This window comes from Dicentrarchus labrax, unplaced genomic scaffold (assembly GCF_905237075.1).
Source record: "Dicentrarchus labrax unplaced genomic scaffold, dlabrax2021, whole genome shotgun sequence".
Classification (NCBI taxonomy): domain Eukaryota; kingdom Metazoa; phylum Chordata; class Actinopteri; family Moronidae; genus Dicentrarchus; species Dicentrarchus labrax.
This window is the reverse complement of record NW_026136716.1, coordinates 2,084,966-2,110,246: the sequence shown is the minus strand read 5'-3', so window position 1 is coordinate 2,110,246 and position 25,281 is coordinate 2,084,966. Positions and strand designations below refer to the sequence as shown.

Here is a 25,281-nt window from a genome sequence, read left to right as displayed (position 1 = left end):
GTGTGGCTCCGCCCCCTCCCAGTGACGTCACCCACCCTCCTCGAGCACAGGAGCTCTCCTCAGACCTCCGGCAGACCGGAGCAGAGGCGGACGGGAATCGGCGTGTTGGAGTGTCTGTCACCGGTTAAAACTTCTCGGAGCTCTTGTTTGAACCTTTCATTACTTTCTTCCTGTTTCTTTTTGGGTCTAAAAGACAAATGAGGCGAGAAAAAGCGAGGAGAAAGAAGAAGAAGTGACGGCGGGCTCTCCATCAGCGCGTATTCCTCACCCTCTCCTCACCCCGTACCTGCTCCGAGCGTTCGGGCTTCCAGCCAGCAAGAGGTCAGTTCACATTACCGTCAAATTTACACTTAATTACTTCTAGTTGTCTTTTATACCAGTGATTTGCTCATGTAGTTCATTAATTTGGAAAATGAATGCTCGGAGAGGAATTCGGCTCCACTCTAACATCTCTTTAATATTCATATGATATTCACTGTGTCTGCTTCTCTGTATGAGGATTCTTAAGGCAGCAGGAGGTCAGTTCACATTACAGTCAATTTTACACTCAAGTGCTCCTAATTCTCTTGTAAACAAATAATTTGCTAAACTTGTTTTCTAGTTTTATCAGAGCAATGTGCGGAGAGGAATTCGGCGTTACTCAAATAAAAATATAAATCGTGTTTAGTGTTATTATTATTATTATTATTATTATTATTATTATATTATAGTTCTGTATTTATCTATGTATGGGTCACTATAATGGTTTTATTATGCGTCTTTACTGCTTTACACTGAGGTTATAGTTACATGTATTGTACATAAGGACTTTTTTCATAGTATTTTATTACATTTAACGGGTTTCATGTAGTCCAGGTGTACAAGTGTATTAATTGTTAATGTCTAATTGGTTATTCTGAGTTTATGGTGCCTAATAGTGAGCCTTATTGCTCTTTTTAGTGCTTTAGGGTGCTTTATTTCTATGATGTTGTTATATTCCGTCTAATATTAATTAAACAGAACGCATTGCTTCTCATTTTCCATTCTTTCCCTCTTTTTATTCCTCTCTTTAATCCAGCTGTTATAAATATTCATACGCTGGCATAAAAACAGAGGAGCTCAGCAGCAGATGGAGGAAAACAATGACTGCAAATGATCAGTTGACAATTAGCGTGTATTGTCACGTGTGCGCACGCGGACCTCGCGCGTGCACGCTAGTCTCCAGCCAATAAGGTCATCTGATAATCTGAAAATCCTCCACACACACACACACACACACACACACACACACACACACACACACACACACACACACATTGTCTTATAGCCTGCAGTCATTCACAACTCTATGTAATTAGATGGAGCTTGATTTTCTGTTTGTGTGTCAAAATATTCCACACACACGCGCACACACACACACACACACACAGACACACACACACACACACACACACACACACACACACACACACACACACACACACACACAGACACACACACACACACACACACACACACACACACACACACACACTCTCTGGGTTTAAGGGGAATGTGTGTTTTTCCAGTGGCTTTATTTTCCTGGTTTTATCCTTCTTTCCTACTTTTTTTCCTAACTCTTACCTTCCTCTTTCTCATCTCTTCTTCATCTTCCTCCCTAACCTCGTTCTTTACCCGTTTTCTCGCTTACTCTTATTTGTCCTCCTCATCCCCCTTTTCTGTTCCTCTTCTCCTCCTCTTCCTCACCCATCTCCTGCCTCCTTTTTCTGCCTCATCTTCCATCTCATTCTCAGTTTCTCTTTTCTCTCCTTTTCCTCACCTCATTCTTGTATCCCTCTTCATCTTGTCTTCCTCTTTTTCTTCCTCATACATTTCTCTCCTCCTCCTCCTACTCCTTCTTGTCCTCCTTATCATCTTTTTCTCATGCGGTCTTCCTCTTCACCTCCCTTGCCTCCTCTTCCTTACTTTTTCCTTTGCTCCTAATCTTTCCTTTTAACCTTCTCTTCCTTTGTGTCTCCTTCCTCTCCTCCTCACTTTTATCTCTTTTTCTCCTCATCTCTCCATCTCCTCCTCCTCTTCCTCACCTATCTGCTGCCACCTCTTTGTCTTTTTTTCTCATCCATTTCTTCCTGACTGCTTCATCTTCTTCCAAACTCTTTGCCAACAATTATTTCAGCCCCTTTTCTCCTCTTCTTTTTTATTCTTCACAGACCTCTTCCCCTTTCTCTTCTCCTCGTCTTCCTCTTTTATCAAACATATGCACACTGATCTGAAAGTAAGACACACACACTCTGTTGTTCTCTGCTCCACCTGCCCAACCCCCTCCTTCCAGGCTAATCCTGAAAACTAGCAGGTCATCGTTTTCCAGCTCCGTGCGATGCTCCATTTTGTAATTAATGGCCGCTCAGCACACACACACACACACACACACACACACACACACAGTGGTGGAAGAAGAAGAAGTCCTGCATTCAAAGTTTAAATAAAGTGAAAGAATTCAAAATACTTTATTCGTCCCTCAGTGTGCAAACAGAAGCACATACAGTTCATTTAAACAAATATAACAATGTTAGAAGACAGGATAAGGTAGAAAGTGCGTCTATCGGTCTATACACAATGTAAACTGACCATTCGTTGTACTGTTACTGTGTGGAACATTGAGGAGGATCTGTTGTCAGAAAATGAATATAATGTTCATAGGTATGTCTTCATTAACGTATAATCAGCTGAATATAGGAGTCGCTGTTTATCTGCAGAGGCTGCGTGTCGCCCTGTGTCTGCAGGTTGGTTTTCATGAACTACAAACAATGGCTGATGGTGGATAAAGAAGAAGACTTTTACATGGTTCAGGAAAAGATAATGACAATTATAATCCCTTAAACATCCTGTCACCTTCAGTTTAGGAAACTCCGTAGAAATATTTGGGATGAACTCTGAGAACAAGTCCAGCTGATGATGTAATACGTCCTCATTATCTAATAACTCAAATAAATGTCCCTTTGAATGTTATAAAACTGCATCACATTAGCCGTAATGATTAACACTGGCTTGTGTTCGCACTTCATTAATCAGCATTATTACATCGTCAGTTAAAAACATGCTGAACCCTTTTCATGGAATTATAAACGCCTGTTAATGTGACAATTAGCTGCTTTTGCATTTTCCCCAAATTTATGACATTAATACATTTTCAACCCATATACAGAGATTTATCACACCATCCATCTGTTAATGCTTTATGAATTATACTCTGCAGTTTTTCCTGATATAAAAGGAGACGCTGGGGGTAAAGTATTGCATTCGAAACACTTAATGTTGGAAATTGCTGGCCTAAATTTGAACTGTTGACATGTTGAAAATGCCACTTCCTCTTTCTAAGTGCGAACCACCCTTCTTAAACCGTCGATGGCTGAAGAATCTCCTTCAGTGGCACTAAAACTCAACACTTAGCGCTCTCATTTACCTGGAAATTCATCCTGAGGGGAGCGATTGTAATATTTTACGGATGAATTTCGCCGGTGATGAACGGTGGCGGTCGGGCCAGAGCGGCGCTGCAGACTAATGTAGTTGACCACGTGCCAAAGCAAGGTTTTTTTTTTAAAATGTATTTTCCTGCAGGTCTGCAGGGTAAAAAGTAAGACCCTGAACATGTAATAAAGCTGCAGCAGGACAGTAAGAAAGACCCTCAGAGAGAGGAATCACCCGCTCATATTCAGCAGGAATATGATGTCTCTCTGTGGAAGCTTTAAAAAAAGACGCAATGAAATCAAAAAATATTTTTAAGAGACTAAATTGCCACTTCAACCCCTTAATAAGTGCAGATTCCTGACGTCATAATGTAGTTTTTGGAGAGGAAAATTATCAGCTTCAAAGGAAACTCAACATTAGCCTGCAGATTTCAAACTGTGGTGCTGAAAGATCGGTTGCCTCAATGTTCCTCCAGAATTCTTTGATTTCTGGTTGAAATTAGACATTTTAGTTTGTCTCTGTTGGCACACGACCAGCTCTTCCCTGTAAATCCTCAAAACACCTTCTTTCCATCACCATCTTTTTTTGGGAAAGTTTGTCGGCTTACCTGTATCTCCAGATAGATATCTCCTTCCTGTACAAATGCTCGTACTGTAAGTTAAAAACTTAGTACCATGATAAGGTGATAAGGTGAAACCACTCATTAGAAGTTCCCCCTCGTCAGTTTGTAGGCGTTTAAAAAACTTCCAAGGACATTTCTTCCCTGAGCTCCTGTTCTTTTCTTCTGTTGGTTCACCGCCGCTACATGACAGGTGTAAACATGCGTCCAAATGCATGCTGGGAGCAGAGCTGCGTTGCCGCAGGCCACAACGGGGCAGCCAGTTAGGTACTTGACTCAACAAGACCTAATGTGTTTCTGTCCCTGAGGTCAGTTTCCTGTAAAATAGATGACCCTTAATAGAGTTTAAAGTCAAATGAAGCTTAGTTTTGATGTTTTTTTTATGTTTCTTTTAACCTTTTTTCAGCCGACAGAGGCCAGGACAAAATGTAGGGAAGGACTCAGAAAAGCTGTAACCTGCTGCATTCACTAAACAAGTTCAACAGTTTTGGATAATTTATTTTGTCTCAGCGGACTTTACTGGCAAAGAGAAACAGCAATAGCGAGAGAGATGTAAATCTAACAAATCAATATTTAGGAGACATTGCAGAAACACATTACGCAATAAATTAAGGAATCCAGTTTTGGGTTTCATCAAAGGATTGGGATTTTTAATATTAAAAGTTAAGGAGACTTTGGTGTCTATTGCTCAAAAATCTACATTTACTATTTGTAGAATCTGCTAACAAGCCTTTAAAGTTGTTTTCATGTCATTTTATTAAACTGATAGGAATCGTGACTCAGCCTGAGTAAGGAGCTGTCTTTGGGTGGTTTGATCTTGATTTAAGAGACTTTTAGCCCCTCGGTCTCCATCTTTGATCTGGGATTACTGCATGTTTGAATGTTTACACAGGAAATTCAACAGTAGATTCAATTTAAATATGACATACTTTTGCTTTAAGGTTTGACATGATAGGTTTGTGTTTTCCAGCCTGTGCTGCTCGCATCTCATACTCTGTCCTGTAATCTGCTAATTTTAAACAGCTGTGATGGGAAAAACAATAAACTCCCTGCGAGCATATGGCTGCTGGAAATGGTTATTATAGCAGGATTCATCCAGGGATTAGGCCCGGCCGGCTCTCGGCTAATTAAACTTTCGACTCCCTGTCGTCCTCACCGCTGCTACACTCTGTCACCCTGACTGAAATGAGTTAATAACGCAGAGTATTTCACCGACTCGGATATTGATGCACCGGTGGGGGAAAAAAATATTCCAATTTTGAGGGAGGCTAACCCACAAACCCTCGAGCAGTTTGCTGAGATCCCCTGAAAGTTTCCTTTATAGCGTTTCCTCTCCCCTGTAATTGAAAGTTCTCTGTTAATGTGAAGTAAAACTAAAGTCAAATGGAGTTAATTCCTGCAGATGTTGCATATAGTATCTCTATAATATAAAGAATTATGCCTGTAAAAGGTCACACGCAGGGCATCACAGTCAAACTTTTGTGTTTTTGTAATTGTTAGTGTCAGTTTTTCCTTGTCAAATTCAGGAACAGGAGTTTGTCAGCGTGGATCTGCAGGGGTCTTCTCGAGGAATCCGGTTTGCTCTGAACTGCTACGTTTCCTGTCGCAGTGAACAGGAGCTTCCAATTCCTCGCTTTCCCCCCTCGTATCTGTCAGAGCTGTCCTCACCTCCTGCTGCATTCAGCGGGGTTCGCCTCGGTGTTATATCAAAGCCGGTGACAGTGTCTTTGTCTGCTGGCTTGTTATTGATCGCAGCCTCACTCCGGCGGCCCGCTGAGCGCTCATTTTTGAGTGGGAGGAGAGGTTTTATCGACGGACCGACGTGTTCCCAGATGAGCAAAGAGTGTGCAGGAAAATGAAATGTCACCTCGAAGGAGTTTGTCTGCCTTCCAGACCGAGATCCCAGGTGAACACAGGCAGCCATTAAACAAGCCCCACTTTCTCTTCACTGGATGCACTGCATCCCAGAGTGCACCTCTGCTACAGTTTCACTCAGCCTCCAGAGAATAACTGCTCTAAAGCTGAAGCAGATTTTTTGTTTTTTGTCATTTTGAGGCATGAGAGAGTAGTCTGCTTGATTCTACCTTACTCCATTTAAAAATGTGCAGATTAAAGACCTTTACGCCGGGGACAAGACGGATAAACAACATGAAAATGTGAAATACTTTATATGTTGCATCAAAACTATCGAGGCCAGACAGGCTGAAAAACGACAGAAGTTTGCAGAGCTCCAGAGGGGTCTTGGGGTCACACTGGAGCTGCGAGCGGCTCACGGATAAAGAGGTCACAGTCACCAGGTTCATTTCACCTGCCAGTCCCGGGTCTCCAGTCCAATAACATAATATATAAGAATAAAAAGAGTGGAGGTTTTTTGCCAACACAAAGTAGTCTTCTCACTAAAACCCTAAACAATAACCAAGCAGTTCACTTTTGTGTTCAGATACAAACACAGCTGAAAGTACATTATTCTTACAGCAGTGATATTGAGTCTGTTTTGTCTACTTGACTGCTATATAAAGAACTGGAGAAGTGATAGGAACAAAAATTGAAAATGTATCTCATCAGATAAAAGTTGTCCTTTGGGACAAACACTAGCTTCCTGTCAAGAAGATAAAGAAATGGCAATATTCTGCATATCACAGTTTAAAGAAGATGTTGAAAAGACCTCTAACCCACAAAATGATTGCCTTATCTTAACAGTAGTTTTCTTTAACTTTTGTGCCTTCGGAAGTTTGCACAATTCAGCCTTATCACTGCGTGTAATGATATTGAAACAGTTTCCGTTTCTGATGAGCAGTTGGCACCTTGCATGGCATGGTGCTATATAAGTATACCTTTTTTGGGGCTTTTATTGCCTTTAATTGACAGTGACAGCTAAAGATTGACGGGAAAGGGTTACATTAAAAAACATTAATGTGAGTATAGAAAGATAAAATCTGTGTATTTCGTCTCTGACGTCAAACCTCGCTAATAACAGCCAATTCTATTATGTTATTAGTGAACATAGTGAAGTGATGTTGCAGTGCTGTATTCTATGAAAACAAACACCTGCACCTGAATCAGAATCCTCAGTGTTTAATGTGACAATGAACCTCCAAGCATTAAAGTGCTAATGAAGTGAATCAGTAAAAAGCATTTACATGGCAGCTTCCACATTCTGTGTTGCCTTAATCAGATTAAAATGGCATCATTAGCGTGCAAATGCAAACGTTCCCACTGCCGCCACTCGCCACGTCCTGAAGGAATAATAAAGTCTCTTGTGACTGAAGGGAACAACGTTTTGCTGCAAAACAATTTCTTGCTTCCTCTCTAATCAGATTACAGTCCTCTGCTGACTGAGTGTTTTCATACACAAATTGAATCCCAGCTCAAGTCTGACAAGGAAATTGGTAACTTGGTTGATACAATCGCAGATGTAAATGCTTAAAACACACAGAGTAGTGCTGCTTATACTGTACAGCCAGAGGATAAAGAGATGGTGAAAAGGTTGCTGGTTTGAATTCCCTATTGGAAAATATTAGGACTTGTGTGACTTCAGACAACTTAGTCTCTGAGGTTGGGTATGAGCTTTTCATATATGCTATATGGCCAAAAATATGTGGACAGAAGTGTCCAAATACTTGGTCTGAGGCTGTTTTTCAAGTGGCAAAGCAGATAATCTAGTTGGTGAACTACTGTAGTTAACAGCTCTGTTTACTTTCCCTAGGGATTTTGTCTTTGTCACAAATGTGTCAACCTCACTAATGTTCTTTAGGCCGAATGGAAGCATAACCCTGCAGCCAGGTTTTAAAATGCTACCTGAAACCAGAAGAGTGAAGGCTGTAATAGCAGCTAATGACCACAGTTTTGGAATTACATATTCAACAATCACACAAGAATGTGATGTTCAAGTGTCCACATGTTGCTGTAATGTTGTTTGCACACTACGTTTTCAGCTCATGGTTGACATTATGTTTCTGACCTTCTCTTTATTGTCACTTTCACTCAGAACTTTAATCTCTTTAGGTTTCATTTCTTTATTGCTTTTTGATTGTTGTCCCCCTGAATCACACCTCTCTCTGTCTTCTCTCAGTTCAACACTCATGGTCTTTCCATTGATTTAGAAAAACTGTCCCTGTTCAACCAGGAGTCATTATATCCCCAGCACATACTTCACACAGCGCCTTCAAAAATTCTGTGATATTTGTCAACCTTATTTTCCACAGCAGTGGCTTTGACCTTTGTAGCTTTTAACTGTGTTAGTGATCTAGAAAATTAAGCTTCCTACTCCAGCGTTGCCTTGGGAAGTCTTTCTAGATGTGAGCATCAGCTAAACGCCTGAGTGCAGATGTGTTTAAATTTGGCTGGTTGCTCCCACCCTGAAATGTCCTTTGTTTGTTTCCCATCCAGATGAAAAGCTGCCAATGAGCGAATGCTACGATAAGTCCCAGCCATGGCTGCCCATCGAATCATCAGAGTGACAAACAACAACCACATCCTTCCTCGCTGTAAGTCTGAGGGGACGCTCATTGACCTCAGTGAAGCAGTCACTGGAGCAAGTCTCAATGATGTAAAAGGTCAGTGTTTTACTGGAGCCGCACCAGTTTTACATCATTGTTGTTATTATGTGTGTAAGGTCCAAGGCTCAATTATTTCATTCAGTCAAAGGACTGATTAATCAATGTTCATGCATTATCTTTAGAATTTAAATAAGTTGTTGTTTTAATATTGGGCTTTTCATCTTTTGCAATTCAATTATTCAGTCATGTTGTTGAAAACATTAATATTCTTTCTGTGGCTCTTTCACTTCACTGGTTGCACTTCATTACAGCTTTGCTTACATGCTCCATATACGCTAATGAGGTGAACTATAAATAGTCAATTATGCAGTAAATTATGCAGTTCGTCCTCTCGTACCTTTATAGTAGAGTAATATGAACATTTTATAGTTACAGAATGATTAGAAAATCATTATTTTGGGTGTATCTTGGCTTAATTTATTTTTTCTGGGATGATCTTTTCTCTAAAAGTTTTTCAAATTAACCATTGAAATGATAACAGACCTGTAGTACCATCATTTCATTAGTACAACTGGTCCATTATGTCTGATTATGAAATAAACACTGTTAATGGCAGTGTTTTGAGTAATCAGCCGATGAGTGATTAAAATAAGACCAAGCCGGTTAAAATAATGCTCTGCAATCAAGACAAATAAAAAACCATCACTAATAGTTTTAAATTGTGATTTGGTCTAATATTTTTTTCCTTTTCAGTGCCTTCTCCAAGTGCCTTAAGACTTGACACTTCAGCCTCCTATGGAGCTGCACAGGAAGTGGTTGCCATTAAGGATTATTGCCCCAGCAGCTTCACCACGTTGAAATTCTCCAAAGGTGATCGTCTCTATGTGTTGGACACGTCAGGTGGAGAGTGGTGGTATGCCCACAACAACACGGAAATGGGCTACATCCCAGCCGCCTATGTCCAGCCGGTCAACTTCAGGAACTCCTCGCTTAGCGACAGTGGGATGATCGACAGTCTTGGGGAAGGATACGAGGATGGGTCCAAGGAGTTTGGTGGTTTGGGGGAGTGGACAGAGATGAGCCTTAAGCCCTCCCCAATTAACAACAACAGCCCCTTCTCTGTGAACCCCTTTATCTGTCCGTTAGATCAAAACTGTAAAGACACAGGTGTAAGGAACTCAGCAGATCTTATCTTGTTTGATGCACTGGCATCTCCGTCATCTTGCTCCAACTTTAACACTAGTACAATCATGACCAATGGGTTCAGCAGCTGCCACGTTAACAATACCACCCCCACCAGCCCAAACCAAGAGGATGCACCTAACCTCCACAGGGATAACCCATTTTTCAGGAGTAAACGTTCCCACAGTCTCTCAGAACTCTCAGTCCTGCAGGCACAGTCAAATCCAACCTTACCCTCCTCTGGATTCTTTACGGGCCTTAAGGCTCCGTCACCGGAGCAGTTTCAGAGCAGGGAGGACTTTAGGACTGCTTGGTTGAACCACAGAAAGCTAGCCAGATCTTGCCATGACCTTGACTCTCTGGGTCAGAGTCCTGGATGGGGCCAGACGCAGCCGGTGGAGACGAACATTGTGTGCATGTTGGACAGCAATGGCGGAGTTGTTCAGCTCCCGGACACCCACATCAGTGTGCACATCCCTGAAGGCCATGTCAGCAATGGAGACCACCAGCAGATCTCCATGAAAGCCTTATTAGACCCTCCTCTGGAGCTCAACAGTGACCGCTGCTCCACCGTCAGCCCTGTGGTGGAGATCAAGCTCAGCAACATGGAAACCAAGTCCTTCATCACGTTGGAAATGAAGGTATTGGTAACTGTCAAGAAGGAGAGCTGTCACACTGCAGAGGTGCTTTGTGTTCGAAGCGACTGCAAAGAAGGACCTTACACGCCCATCCCTAATGCTTACATTTACAAGGATACCGTCCAGGTCCAGTTGGATAGTCTAGAGCCTTGTATGTATGTGGCGGTTGTGATTCAGTCCCAGTATATCAGCCACAATATGACTGTTTGGGACCATGTGCAGAGGAAAGTAACTCTGGGTGTCTATGGACCCAAGCACATTCACCCTTCCTTCAAGACAGTTGTTGCCATGTTTGGGCATGACTGCGCCCCCAAGACCTTGTTGGTAAGCGAAGTGGGCCGACAGGCTAGTTCCACCCCGCCAGTGGCCCTCCAGTTGTGGGGGAAGCACCAGTTCGTGCTGGGGTACCCTCAGGACCTCCAGGTGGGATTGTACTCTAACATGTCCAACTACCAGGTGAAGGCGACTGAGGGTGCAGGTGTGATTCGAGGATTTCAGGTCAAATTGGGGAAAGTCAGTAGGCTCCTGTACATGATCACATCGCACAACCCAAACAGCATCTCAGACTTCACTCTCAGGGTCCAAGTTAAAGACGCCCTTGACTGTATCCTCACCCAGTTCTGTGTGCAAACTCCACAGCCTCCTCCAAAGACCGGAACGAGGATAACAGGCCAGAGGAGGTTTCTGAAAAAGAAAGAGGTGGATAAGATTGTCCTCTCGCCACTGGCTGTCACTTCCAAATACCCAAAGTTTCAGGACCGGTGCATTACCAACCTTAAATTTGGCAAGCTGATCAAAACCGTGATTAGGCAGCACAAGAGCACGTATCTGTTGGAGTACAAGAAGGGGGATGTTATTGCTTTGCTCAGCGAGGAGAAAATCAAACTGCGAGGGCAACTTAGGACCAAAGAGTGGTACATCGGATACTATCAGGGAAAGATAGGCCTTGTCCATGCCAAGAATGTTTTAGTTCTGGGTAAGGTCAAGCCTATTTATTGGTGTGGGCCAGACCTAACGACCACAATGTTGCTGGATCAGATCTTGAAGCCTTGCAAATTTCTTACGTACATCTACGCAACAGTGAGGATGGTTTTAATGGAGAATGTTGGAAGTTGGAGGGCATTTGCAGATGCTCTTGGGTACGGGAATTTGCCACTGAATTATTTTTGCCGGACCGAGTTGGACAATGAGCCGGAGAAAGTGGCGTCGGTTCTGGAGAAACTCAAAGAGGAGTGTATGAACATGGAGAACAAGGAGAGGAAGTCCTTCCAGAGGGAACTCATGATGGTAAGATATTTAAGACGTTTTAGTCCGTCAGTGTTTTTATTGTCATGGTTTTCACAAGGATATAGGATAGACACACTTATAACACCTAACTCACCTGGCAGAAGTTGTTTGATTCTGACTGTAGTCACTCACATATTGTGTTTTCCTGAGCAACAGGATTTTTGATTATAAATCTCAGCCTTGGTTAGTCAGGGATATTGATGCTGTACCCCTTTTTTTAAAGATAGAAACAAAGGGTGTTATTATGGGGGTGAAAAATCTGTCACTGTCTCATATACAAATTAGTTCAATTTAAATTCATCATGTATCTGTCAATCTCCAGAAATAGTGACAAGGCCTATGGTAAGTTTATAGAGCCAAGGGTGATGTCTTCAGATATACAAATATACAAATATAGTCATTGTGATGATATAAAACAGGAAATTATCACATTCTAGAAGCCGGAAACAGTCAATATATTACATTTATGGATGAATAATGACTTAATTTTGTTTATCCATCTTTCACAAAGTCACAACCATATTCACATTGGAGCTGCTAAAAGTGTTTTCTCATTGTTTTCTAGGAAAGAGATGGGGGAAGTTCACAATCAAAAAATTTTACTTGAACTGAGAAATACAGTATGTCAAGTCTTACAGTTGGAGCCATTCCCTTATATCTTCCTAATGTACATTATTCACAAAGCATTCACGTTCAGCAAAAGCATTTACTGCACAGATAAATGTTAAATAAAATTGTCAGGCACTGCAGCAACAGCATTTATTCTCAAATGATGCACATTACAAACTGAGTGCTTTTATCAGTGTCCCTCAGATGGTTGCTGCATCATTAGTTTCGCTCTGTTGAAGCTAAAAAGAACAAAAATCTAATTTCCTAGTCAGTCAGATTGATTAATGTCTGTTTGCTACATCTTTTTGCCCTCAGCCTGTGTTGCAGTCGGACAATGTGACACTATCTTAACGCTCAGTCACATGAACGGTGAACAACTTGTCTTTACAGCCGGAGGTTGCCCACAGCGGGAACAGCCATCACATGAAAAATGAAGGGGGTGGGGGTTTGGAGTTGAAAATCTTGTAAAGGCAAGCATAGAAATGAAACTTAACATCTGCAGTTTGAGCCACAACAACTCTGTCAAGCAAACACACGCAGGCTTCGATGTGTTTTTCTTCTCCGACAGCGCCGGCGCCCTGGGGGATGCAAAATTGTCCCGAGACATTTCCCTCGCCAGACGCCATTATTCAAAAAGTACTCTAGCAAAGAACGTTTACCAAGTGCTGTTTATCCAGGCAGAGTTGATGAAACGTGCATGCACTGCTGGGGGTAAATGCCTTGCTAAATGGGACACTAAGTTACTTTGCACTGTTATCCAGCACGGCTCACCTGCTACTACCTCTACCTGTTTGGCTGTAAGATCACGTGACCTCCACAAAATCTCACAAAGTCTAAAGCAAAGCATGCTTGTTTTCTTATTGTTGCGGATATCTTCAACTCCTGCTGAGGCTCTAAACTTACTGTGTGCACAAAGAACACCTTGGCTTTCTTATCTCTGAACCAGGCTCCATCCTGACTCCTCTGAGTTCCATGTTTTACTGGAAAATGAAAGGCAGACACTCAGATGTCCTTTACTGAAGTCCAGTAATTTTCTTTTGAAGTCAGAAACACTTTAATCACCAAGGGCGACCGTTGTCTTTGAGTTGTTAGTGTTACAGCACATTCAAGTGTTGTATGACATTGATTTGATTTTACATTTCTGAACGCAGCTACAGAGAAAAAGAATAGTTTAAACCCTGACATAATGTTTCACCATGAGATAAAGGGCCAACTGCCAAAATCTGATTTCATTACTCCGTGTATCAGCCAGACGTTCAGAGTCTCATGTTGCTCTGCAAGCTGTTCACGCCAAATCAGATTTAAAGTTATTGTTTGCTGAAAAGTTACCATCATGACAGGTTGAACATCTATTTGAGGTTAAAATGCATCATTACATGAGACACATTAAAGCAAATACAGACTTAATAGGATTCTTTTTTCATAAATTCAGGGTTTTCTCCTCATTGTTCTATCAGCTCCTCAAAAAGTCCTCGCAACCTCCTGTGAAGATTTGGCGATCTGTAGTGGGGGTTCAGACCCCCAGGCTGGGTGATTTTTAAGCTAAAATATCAAACTTTCTGTGGTTCCAGCTTCTCAAAGTCAGGTATTTGACATCAACTTGGGCTATTGGAAACTGCGATCAACGTTTTTCACTATTTTATATCTCCTACTTTAGCCTTTTAAGGAGGAATGCATTTGGCTCTATGGCCACACAACCTGCATGGCTTTGTCTGATATTGACAAAAGCATTTATTTGAATTTGGACTAAGGACATAATATAATATTACCCAATCTCTACCCTTTTGCCTTATTTTTTCTTGTAAAAGCTCAGACCTACTGGACTTATGTTTTATCAGCTTTCACTGAACAGTAGTATTTTTGTAAAATAACAGGTTGTCTTAAGCTGATTTTTATATCTAGACACATCTAAAACGTGTTGTTTCTGCTGCAGAAAAGTCCCTGCTCAGTTTTATCTGCTGTATGTGTGTGCGACAGTTTCCCCAGACTGCAGTAAATTGTCGTCAGGCTGCAGGAACAAGGTCTAGTGAGTCACACAGGCTTGAATCACTGAAATAGCCCGTCTTATACAATTGTTGCTCAATAAAACATTCCTACGTTGAGAACCTCTGGCTTAAAAATCCTTGATTAGCAAACAAAGCTTTCACTGCTTTCTTTTTATAATAAAGCTTTTATCCAGTCAAGACCTGTACCTTTTTAGGATGAAAACACCCAAATACACACTAATCTGTAAAATGTTCTAAATAAAAGTCTAATTCAAGCATCTTAAAGAACAATGCGTTAATCCAAGTGTGTCCAAGATACAAATCCAGGTGCCTTTTTTAAGCACTTCACAAAGATCACACCACTTATGTGCAGGTTATTTGGACAAGAAAGGATAGGATGAAATTATTTGACCTTCAAGAGACAAACAGAGCTCCCCCTAAAAGCACGTATTGTCATTTTTACTCTTTAGCTCTTATGTGGATTAAACAAACTAGAGATTTAGAGAAGTTAGTAGGTGTTCCCCCTTGCTTTCAGTTTTAATGCTTAGCTTTAAGTTTTCTATGTTAGCCCATTGTTGGTGCTGCAGAAAACCCGACTCCTTTTACACATTGTAGGCCTACAGGGAGGGGGAGTCGCTTAGATCACTGGGCTGTCATCACTTCCTTTCATTTCTCTGCTGCATTGTGTTAAAGTAGGTTTTTCATTGATGCAGTTACATAGTACACATTGTATTGTTAAGAAAAGTAGCAGCTTAAAGCCCTAAAAAAAAAAAGTCTATGTTTAAATACTGCACCAAGGCATCACATGAGCAGAATATCACTTTTCAAGGCGTGCTGGCACAAACTGCAGAGTTCATCTCTCTGCTGCTCATCTCACCAGCTCAATGTGGCATTTTCTTTACATAACATCACCCAGTATATCCATATCTTTTTGTGTTAACTAATTTTTATTTAACTGTAAAGCCCAACAGTTTGCTAGTTTTGAGGCCCATATACATTTTTGAGCTGTAAGGGAAATATACCAATTTTGCACTAATCTTGGTGTCTCTTCAATCTTCAGCACAACCACATGTGTGCTGAGCTAATCAGTTTAGCAGCAGGACCACAATAGCATTGCTTAGCACAGGTATTCTTACATATTCCCTTATACCACGCTTGATTTACAGCTGTGGACAGAGACGTAGATATATGAAACACAGTTGATGGTGAAGTGGAAAGTAAAACAAGTTCTGGGGAATTTTCAAGCGGGCAGAGAGATATTTCTGCTGTAAACCTGCTGCCTTTAATTGCCGCTCTGGACACTCTGACAAAAATGAAAGTGTTGCAGCAGAACAGGCACTTATGTTTTGTCTTCTGGGCTGAGAACAGCTCATCACGTCTCCCCCTCTCTCTTCCACGCTAGCCGACAGGTGTTCTCGTGTGAAATTTGAGCAGGCATTGATCAGGACGGAGCTGGAGGCCTGGGGGGGCATCCGACACCGCCCCAGCAGATCTTTTAACGCTGTGGCTCGAGTTACGAAGGCTGAGGACAAATGAGAGAGTCCCTTGCGCTTGTCATTGGAGGAGAGTGGTTGAAAAGGCAGGAGAGTGTCGTTTAATAATAGATACATGCAGAGAGGCGGGGCGAATCATTCCTGCAGAGGACGTAATCAATCGCCAGCTTGTAGACTCCCATCGAAAACTAGTGCCTTAAGTCATAAAACCACGGCTCGGAAAATTAGAGGTCTTTATGAACGAACAACCTCCTCCATCCCCTGTGACAGCCAATAGCATGTTAATTAAGGGATGAATATTAACCAACCTGATTATCCCGACCTCATTGCTATATAGAGCTCTCTAGCTGTTTGTTAAAGCTGAAATAGTTGCAGGAAAAATGCCTTTTTGTTCAGGTGAATTCATCACAGCAGAGTCCAAACTGCTCTGAGCCTCTGAGGATGTTTCAAATTAAATCCTGCTGTCAGTTCCTGCTGAGAAACTAGAGGAAGCGTTTGATCTGAACCGAAGAGTCAAAAACAAAAGTGTTAGCTCAACAGCGGCTTCGTCCTGCCAAACTTCCTCTCTTTAGGGAGTTTGTGTTTCTGCCACATCTGAAGAGCCTGGATGATGACTAAAGATGGAAAGGGAGATTGAAAACACCGAAGTTCATTTGTCTGTTCTCTCTTTATCTCACTCGTTTTTATTGATTGTTTAAACATGAAGACCATCCAATGTACAATACCAACCATGTGTAATATACAATCGAGGTGGCTGTTGTTTTGTTGTATGTTAATCACACCGTTTGCTTCAGTCGGGTTCAGTTCATTTTGCCATTATAGGAGAGTGACAATTACTTTGTGTATCTGCCCCGAAGAAAAGCTGCATTTAATCACTTTTTCTTGTACAAAATAACAAAATGAGCTTTCTCTCCAGCGTCTTTTTCATTCTTTATTTGTCCTTTCTGCATCTACTTCCTCTCTCTCTTTCTCTCTTTTCTACCTGTCAGTATTATCATCTCCCCCTCCTCCCTCCTTCCTGTTGAAGCCTTTGGAAGTGAAGCTGATTTGACAGCCGCCCAGTCAGCTGTCAGCTCCGTCTGTCCGTCTGCTTCAGGGCTTCCTGCAGGTCGCCGCTATCTCAGATTCTGTAGAGACTTACGTCTCTCAGGGAGCGGACTGGCTTCTATATTTAGGACAGAACCATATTGTTATTTAATAATGTGGAAACAGAGACATCGATAAAGAAAACCGTGTTGTGCTGCAGCTGTGGATTCATTTCTACCCTCTGGTATTGCACGGAGAGCGCAACATAATTCATGTGTGTGATAACTGTCTTTGGAGTTCACTCAACGTTACTTTGCCAGTTTTAAGAATAACATTACCCAGAATTCCAGAATATGCCAAACAAATCTAATCAACCTAACCAATGAAGTCAAGAAATAAAACAATGAAGAAGCTCCCATGAACAAAACTGAGGCACTCAGATGTACAGGTGATAAATGACTGGAACTGAAGTGTCCTTGAGCAAGACGCTGACCTTTGACCTCCATCTGTTTCAGTGAGAGCACATGATATCTGACTCAGAGGTAGATGACTTGTCTTTTTTTCCCAAAAACAATATCTTGGTTGAAGGTAAATGACTCCCTGGCCTCCTGACCTTTATTTTGAAGCACAAACTCCTTCCTGTCTCCTGCTTTAATTCTTTCCGGCTTAAACAACAGTAGATGAGCTCCTGATTTGCATTTGAACACATCATGCTCATTTCCAGACAGCCGGCTCAAGTCTTGAACCCTGACGTGTGTGTGTGTGTGTCTGTGTGTGTGTGTGTGTGTGTGTGTGGACCAGGTCTATATTTAGACTGGAACCTGTGTGAAGCCTGAATCAGCAGACGAAGGACATCACAGGAGAAGGCCAAAGTGCTTGTCGGCCAGGTGGTGGAGGGAGATAGAGACAGACAGGGAGAGAGAGACGAGGAAGGAGGGGGTGAATACAGATACTGGGCTGTTTGTGGTGCCTGTTTCAAAACCAAATAATTCATCATCTCAATTTGGTTTGGAAAGAATAATGTGTGTGTTGGAGGTTATCCAGGTTAATTCACTTCATTACAGGGCTGCAGTTCATTATAGAACCCATAAAAGAGATAAAAGAAGTAGAAAAGGGTGTAAAAATAGATTATTCTAATAAATGGAAAGGACACGACCTTGGGAGCACGAGGTTCTTCCTGTCTTGTCTTGTCTTATGAAAGTTAAATACATTTAATATTTTTAAACTTTTAAAGTCTGCTGATTTTGTTTTGTGAAAAGAGCAAAATCAGTAACAAATTGAGCTGTTTATCTGGAACACGAGATTGTGTGTGTGTATGTATTTTATAAGATATAAGACAAAAGAAAATACTAAATGTACTTTGTTACCTTTGTCTATTTCTCCATGAATTAGTCCCATATTATACAATAAGATATCTGCAGTCTTGTGCACAGCGGTGTTAATAATTAATCAATTACAGGTATAAACTGATGAATAATATATTAGCTTCAGTTGAGTGTCTTCGATCAGTGCAGGTGTTTTGAGCAGCTTTGATCAGATCAGTGGTTTTCAATGGAAACACTTTGCAGGAGCAGCAGTGTGATAAAAGGTGTTGTTTGCGTTGATTACATGTGGGAGGTTTAGTTTCATCAGTCCGCTCTCTGCAGCTGTTTCCTCTTCTATCATTCTCTCTCTCTGAAATATGATCCAGGAAAAAAACTGATCCAGCTATTTTTTATCAACAAGTTAAAACGAAGTCCCTATCGCTGTAGATGTCCTCATATTGTTAATCAAGAACCAGAGAGAGGGCAGCACATTTCAGTCTTCTGCTCTTGAAATCATTATTCATGCACTTGTAATGTTTTCCAAGAATTTACTTTAACTTGTGTTTTAAAAGATCCAGTGTGTAGGATTTAGTGGCATCTAGTGGTGAAGTTGCATATTGCAACTAAATGAACACTGCTCACGTCTGAATTTGACGATGAAACTTGCAAAAAAATGCAAAAGGCCCTTCTACAACAAGCGTTTGTCTCGTCTAGGCTACTATAGAAACATGGCTGTCAACATGGCGTCATATCCCCTTTATGCATGTGTTGTGGTTGTCTGCCAGAAGCTGTGGTTTTTAAGGTGGAACTGCTTTATTCAGTGTGTTTAGTGGTTTTAATCAGCGGGTTTGTTTTGGAGAGGAGGAGACCTCTGTGGATCATTGGGCTCCCGGTAGAAACCTCCTGAACCATGAACACTGAAGGAATCCTAGCCGGGAGAAGCTGACTGCAATGACGCCACACTGGTTTGCAGAGTTGGTTCCCAGCTGCCCACTGCTCCTAATACTTAAGATGGGTTAAATGCAGATAATGAATCTCCCTGCGGTTGTCAATAAAGGATAACTTACAAGTAACTCAATTATTGTTCATCAACATCATGTGTTCTGTCTGTTTCAGTGTTACAGCAGTGTGATTAGAAACTTGTTATTGGGCCAAAATATTGTCGCTTATCGTGAGATTGAATTTGAGTGACTGAGTGAGAGAAATCAGTGTGAAATTTGGTCTTTTTGATTAAGATTAGAGTGTTTTGGTTGTTGACTCTGTGTGTGTGTGTGTGTGTGTGTGTGTGTGTGTGTGTGTGTGTGTGTGTGTATTTCTTTGAAGCTGCAGTTGACTGACAGAGAGGCTGATTCACTAGAAACCACTCAAGCTCCATTAAATTAAGTCGAGGCTCCGCAGTTGAAGGTTTTGAAATTAATTTCATTTATTTTTTTAATTTTTGGGGGCAACGTACATTTCTGCAGATTACATCTGGGAAATCTCTGATATGATTTACATAAAAGTACATAACCTGAAATATATTTACTTTTCCATATTCACATGGATGTGAGTAATCAGGGGCCGGGCAAGATGAATCACTTCATGTAACCTCAGGACTTCTTGTCTGTCTGAAGGCCATTAAGACAAATCTGTCATGAGTTTCACGCAGCACTAAACACAACGCTGACCTCTGATCTGATCTTATAAAGCCGTTAATAAACTGAATATTCACTGCGTGGAAGCTGTTGTGTTCAGATGGGAGTTGGAATGACAAGAACAGTATTTTATTTTTATGCCACTTTCTACTTCTACTCCACTTTCAGAGGGATGTGCTGTTTACCATAGATAAACAGATTCATTGGGCGTCTGGCATTTTGAGTTAATAATAATGTCTGCACTCACAAGGTCAATAAACAGAAAATGTCTGCAGACACATCTGCAGGCAGGCTTGTCAGTGTGGCTGCTGAGAGACACTGTTAGCGCTCACCTTTGTGAGTTTTGGGAAGGTGAGCTACTATGGAGCCCTCAACTAAACCTCTCATGCATCCTGCTGCAAAGGTCTGTCTATATTTCTAAATAACACTACTCCTAAATTACTGTTACTGGCAAGTATTAGGTTATAATAATGCCGGGGTGGCACAAGAGGGCCACTGACTTATGCAGGAGTGGCATCAAGTCACAGCTTTCCAGTCATTCCTAGTTTATTCAACTCGAAAATTGCTCGGGGACCAAAGTCCCCAAAAACATTCAGGTATACTAGACAAAATAATAATACATTTATACCACAAAAACTGCATTGGATTGGCATAAAGTCGGCATGTCTGCAAAGGGGAGACTTCTGGGTACCCACAGAACCAATTTTTATTCAGATATCTTCAGGTCAGAGGTCACAGGAACTTTGAATCCATCCATCGCTAACACTATCTAAAATTTAGCCCAACATTAAGCGTAATTTAGCCCCCTTCCCAACATGCTTGCATGACATGGACGGCCCCGCCTCTGTAAACGCCCCTGCTGTACCCCTCCATCTAAATCAACATCTTACTGGCTAATTAAGATTTGTGGAAACAAAACATGTGAAAAGCTTGTAAAATATATATATATATATATATATATATATATATGTTTGCTGTAATTTAAACTACTACTGAGCACTAAGTCTTGTAGTATGATCAAGCCTAAATGATCACGTCTGCCTCATACTTTTTAGTTTAGAGTCTAGTTTGAAATATCTTCAAATACAATCCCCCAAACACTTGTGTCACACCCCTGTTAAAAAACAACAACACTCTTTTCCAGAGTGTGTCTGCTTGCTTGAAGCTTTCTGGGGCTGAAAGCAAAGAAAAACCTCCCCTGCAAAGAGCCTGAAAGGTATCACCACAGGACAGTGCATCACTCTGAAGTGTGTGTGTGTGTGTGTGTGTGTGTGTGTGTGTGTGTGTGTGTGTGTGTGTGTGTGTGTGTGTGTGTGTGTGAACAGTTGCCTCTCTGAACCACAATCTTATCTCTGGATGGACACACACATACACACACATGCACACACCGCACTTTTTAGTATTGGTGAAAATAAACCTCCTCAGTGTCCGTTGTGCCTCTTTCCAAGAAAAATAAATAAATCTTGCCTGCAGTGTATTTTCCAGTCAGCTGCTTTTATTAATGCTCAGTATTTCCTAACCCTCATTTAACCGGGTTAGCTGTGTAAGAACATATTTACAGCAGCAGCCTGAGGGGACACGACTACTTACAGGAGGGGTTAAGGATTCATACACTCACCCACATGGAAGGTTGTTTGTTCTTCAACTACATGCTTTTGTGTTTGACAAAACCCAAAAACTTTTGACTTCTCTCATCCTTTTGTTGCTCTTGTGAAATACTGGATATTTTTACTTCATTAACCCTCTAAAAAGCATTGAAATTAAACTGCTTGAGGGGAAAACTCTTTTTGGAACTGGACTATAAAATGGGATTCTGTATTAAACAAGAAAGTCAATTTGTGAATAAAGATCTTGGTCCACATGGTTCCTAGTAACCCTTTCAGCCCATTCAACCAAGCTGGATCTGTGTTTTTCTAATTTAACATAAATAGATTTTCCTTATAGCCCATGTATGAAAAAATAACAATTATATGATCAAAACTGTCTCTCTTTCCCCCACCAGGCGTTGCTGAAGATGGACTGCCAGGGTCTGGTTGCCAGACTGGTCCTGGATTTCGTCTTGCTGACCACGGCAGTGGAGGTGGCGTCCCGTTGGAGGGAACTGGCCGAGAAACTTGCTCGAGTGTCCAGACAGCAGATGGAGGCTTACGAGGCTCCGCACCGCGACAAGAACGGTCTATTGGACAATGAGGTGAGAGACTTGGGAAAGTCTGTGCTCCAGTAACAGTTCCTCCTTTCCTGTACTTAGATATGCTACGTGCTAGGATAATTTATGTTGTAAAGACGACCACATTTTCAAGATGTTACAAAGATAAAAAAAACGACATATAGTCACATCTTAAGATAGCTTATGTTAGCTAAATGCTAGCTACCTAATCTACATTAATTGTAAGGTAGCGAGTTAGGTGACTAGTTATGTTGCTTTTATCTTTCAAACATCTTCAAAATCTGGTTGTCTTTTCAACATACACAAGCTTAGCACACATTTCTAAGCAAAATAGGGGCGAAGTAATCACATGACTTCCTTTGGTCCTGATTGGCTAGTTCTCTTTGCCTGTCTTGGTTTGGTTGGTTAGGATTAGGCTCAATCAGAGCCAGAGTAGGGCTTTAATCTCGCATATAAAGAGAAGAGAAGGTTGACCGAGGAAGGGCCACAATCTGTACCATCCTAACTCTTCTTCTTCTCTCTCTGACCACAATCCCAACCCTTCAGTCCATGTGGAAGCCAGCCTACGACTTCCTCCTGACTTGGGCCGCCCACGTGGGGGACAGCTACCGAGACATCATCCAGGAGCTCCACCTCGGCCTGGACAAGATGAGGAACCCCATCACCAAGAAGTGGAAGCACCTGACCGGCACCTTAATCCTCGTCAACTGCCTCGATAACCTCCGCAGTGCCGCCTTCTGTCCCACCGGATATGGAGATTTTGCTGTGTGAACATTTTCATCCAACCCGGAGAACACTTTTAAAAAGTCTGTGAGGGTCATCTTCTTCGGGACATGGTTGGAGTTACTGGAACTTCTTGGTCCTAAGATTCATCTGAACCCTGTGAACATTCACTGTTTTTGTGCCGGTTTGGGATGGATGTCAGGGATCAAACTTTGGACCGTTCTGTCCAGGGTGTCTGGTGAATCTCTAGGCATCCCTCAGCCTTTGATCTTCAGGTCAGATCGGTACAGTCTCTTGTTTGGAGCCACGGATCGGCACCGAGGAAGAACCCACTGTGGGTTCTTGTGAAGCGCCAGATGTAGAAAAGCCCTTGGATGATTTCTGGCATTGTTTAGGTCAACGTGAAACTGGAAGATCTGCCTCTTTATGCCTCTTGTTACATTCGTCCTGCTTTCTCTTTCCTTTTACTCTTCTCCATCTCTTTTCTACCTCACCTTTTGTTTTTATCGCTTCCTGTCTCGCTCGCGTTCTTTGTCTCTTTTACACGATAAACGTTTCTCTTCCTTTTGCTCCAATTAATTACTGTTCATATGATTTGTATTTTTTTGTTACGACATCTCTCTGTCCACTTTTTCCTTCACCCCTCAGGACAACATCAGAGACCTCAACCACTGCAGTACACAACCACACATACTGTGAACTTTCCACCATCTATGAAAGCTGATTGCACCACCATAGTCAACTGATCACGCTCACAAACCTTTGCTGGCAGTTTTTATTCTTTAACTCCCTTTCTACGGCATTTTCTTGTGGTAAATTCAATAAAAAAGAATCAGAAATGGTTTAATATGTTTAAATATTACGATCATTTGTCAGTAATTAGCTTGCCAAAAAGCCCAGTGTTAACTTTACATGTGACTCAGTGTAGTCCATGCAGTAAAGGTACATAAGCCCATATCTGTTTATGCAAGATATACTTATATTTTTTTATACTTGCAGAACAATACAGATTACGTATTATCGACAGTGTTATTATTTTGTACTGCTCTTGGTTTGGATTTCCCTTGTGTGCTGTAGTTTCACCTGTGACTAGATTCAGATTTTTGTACTTGAACTGTTCCGTCCCTCCACCCTCGGTATGTTCTGTCCAGCTAAAAACAAAAAAGCATGGCTCTGAGTTTTTAGCCGAACATTCAAATTGAGTTCCCTGTGCAAAAGCGAATGCTATGTACTTCAACAGCTAGCTTGTTAGCTCGCTAACACTAGGCAATGCATCTGATTTAAAACTTTTGCACACACAGATGTTTTGATTGATCGAAGATTATGTGGTGAGGATGAAACTAAAGTGTATTTACATGTTAAACACAGTGGTCTACTACGGAGTATGAGCATCTGGTATACCCACTTCTAAATGCCCTCTGGTGCACATCAATCAAAAGTGTTATGCGAGCTGAATTTTTGTCCTAGGATGGGGAAGGCATCAGATTGACGGAGTAAGGATTACGTCACTCAGAATACATAACTATGTGGTGGTCTCACTTGTATTGATCGCAAAATCTGCACTTCTTCTGCGGCTAATGTGAAAATCAGAATGATCCTCCCTCCCCAGCAGAATTTAGGTGACAATCTGCAACTGGCCCCTTTTTGGAAGAGCTAAATATGCAAGAGTAGTCTAACATGTCACTGTTCATAACACAGGGTGTTTATACTTTGCTGGGCGGGTCACCCGCTCCTCCAGGCACCACTACACCACTGGTTAAACATGTTAAATATTTTAATGTTTAAAATTAAACTAGAAATTCCTGCTAAAGGTGCTGTTGATTTGTGTTTTTCATGTAAGTTTGGACGTTTTCCTAACTTTCTGACAACGTGCAGCATTACTATAATTATTTATCTGAAGTATTGAGGGAATGTTAGTATTTTAATTAAAGACACATCAGCTGTTAGAGTCCAAAACAGTTTACTGCTTCAATAAATTAAATGTGACTTTAAACTGTGAAAACCGGAAGTACCGGAAATATTTGTAGTTTTTGTTAAATTTATATTTAAAGAAGGCTTTTGTCTCTGATTTTGTGATCTCAGCAAGTGTAATCAATCAGCTTTGATGCTTTTATTTTTAATTTTCTTTCTTTCACTCTGTGGTTTTTCTTGTTTCTTTACAGTACGTTTTGTGACTGCTGCAGTGTTCCCGTATGTTTGCAATATGGTCTGAACAGAAAATCTGTAAGGAGTTTATATATTTGTACTGAACGCCGATTGACAGGTTCTTATGTGATGTATCGCCTGTGACAGGTCGCAGATCTGAAACCTGTTCAGTGTTTCTGTTGAGAAGGTTTCAATAAAACTGAAAATTCAAAACAAAATGTAAAAATGTGAAAATTACTGTGTGGGTGCGCAGAAGTGTTAGGAAGCCCATTCATGGATTGAATCATTCAAACATTTGTTTCTCGTTAGATTTGATTATTTTATTGCTAAACCAACCTTCAACAAACACACCTGGAACTACATGAATATATCATTTGTAGCACCAAAATCAAAATATACTTTAGTAAGAAAACCACAGATTTGATTTTAAGCATGTCTATACACTGAATCACACTGATATTTTAGTATATTTGCTTGTTTGTACATGAAAGGACCAGAACTTTTAACACGTTTATCTACAGTA

General features: G+C 41.3%; 1 protein-coding gene across 1 annotated transcript; it reads left to right on the top strand.

Annotated features, from left to right (window-relative positions):
• The first annotated feature begins 64 nt into the window (after positions 1–64).
• Positions 65–24,976, top strand: LOC127378788 (SH3 domain-binding protein 4-A-like). Its single transcript, XM_051428052.1, has 5 exons — positions 65–321; positions 8,456–8,622; positions 9,319–11,672; positions 21,726–21,914; positions 22,437–24,976. The coding sequence occupies exons 2-5, from the start codon at positions 8,499–8,501 to the stop codon at positions 22,659–22,661; spliced, it is 2,892 nt and encodes a 963-aa protein (XP_051284012.1). The 5' UTR covers positions 65–321; positions 8,456–8,498; the 3' UTR covers positions 22,662–24,976.
• The last annotated feature ends 305 nt before the right edge of the window (positions 24,977–25,281 follow it).

Bases quoted from the DNA above. Each gene is read 5' to 3' on its own strand.
- LOC127378788 (XM_051428052.1), top strand. From the start codon at position 8,499: ATGGCTGCCCATCGAATCATCAGAGTGACAAACAACAACCACATCCTT. The intron at 8,623-9,318 runs GTCAGTGTTTTA...TTTCCTTTTCAG, and splicing joins AAGTCTCAATGATGTAAAAG to TGCCTTCTCCAAGTGCCTTA. The intron at 11,673-21,725 runs GTAAGATATTTA...TTCCCCCACCAG, and splicing joins TCCAGAGGGAACTCATGATG to GCGTTGCTGAAGATGGACTG.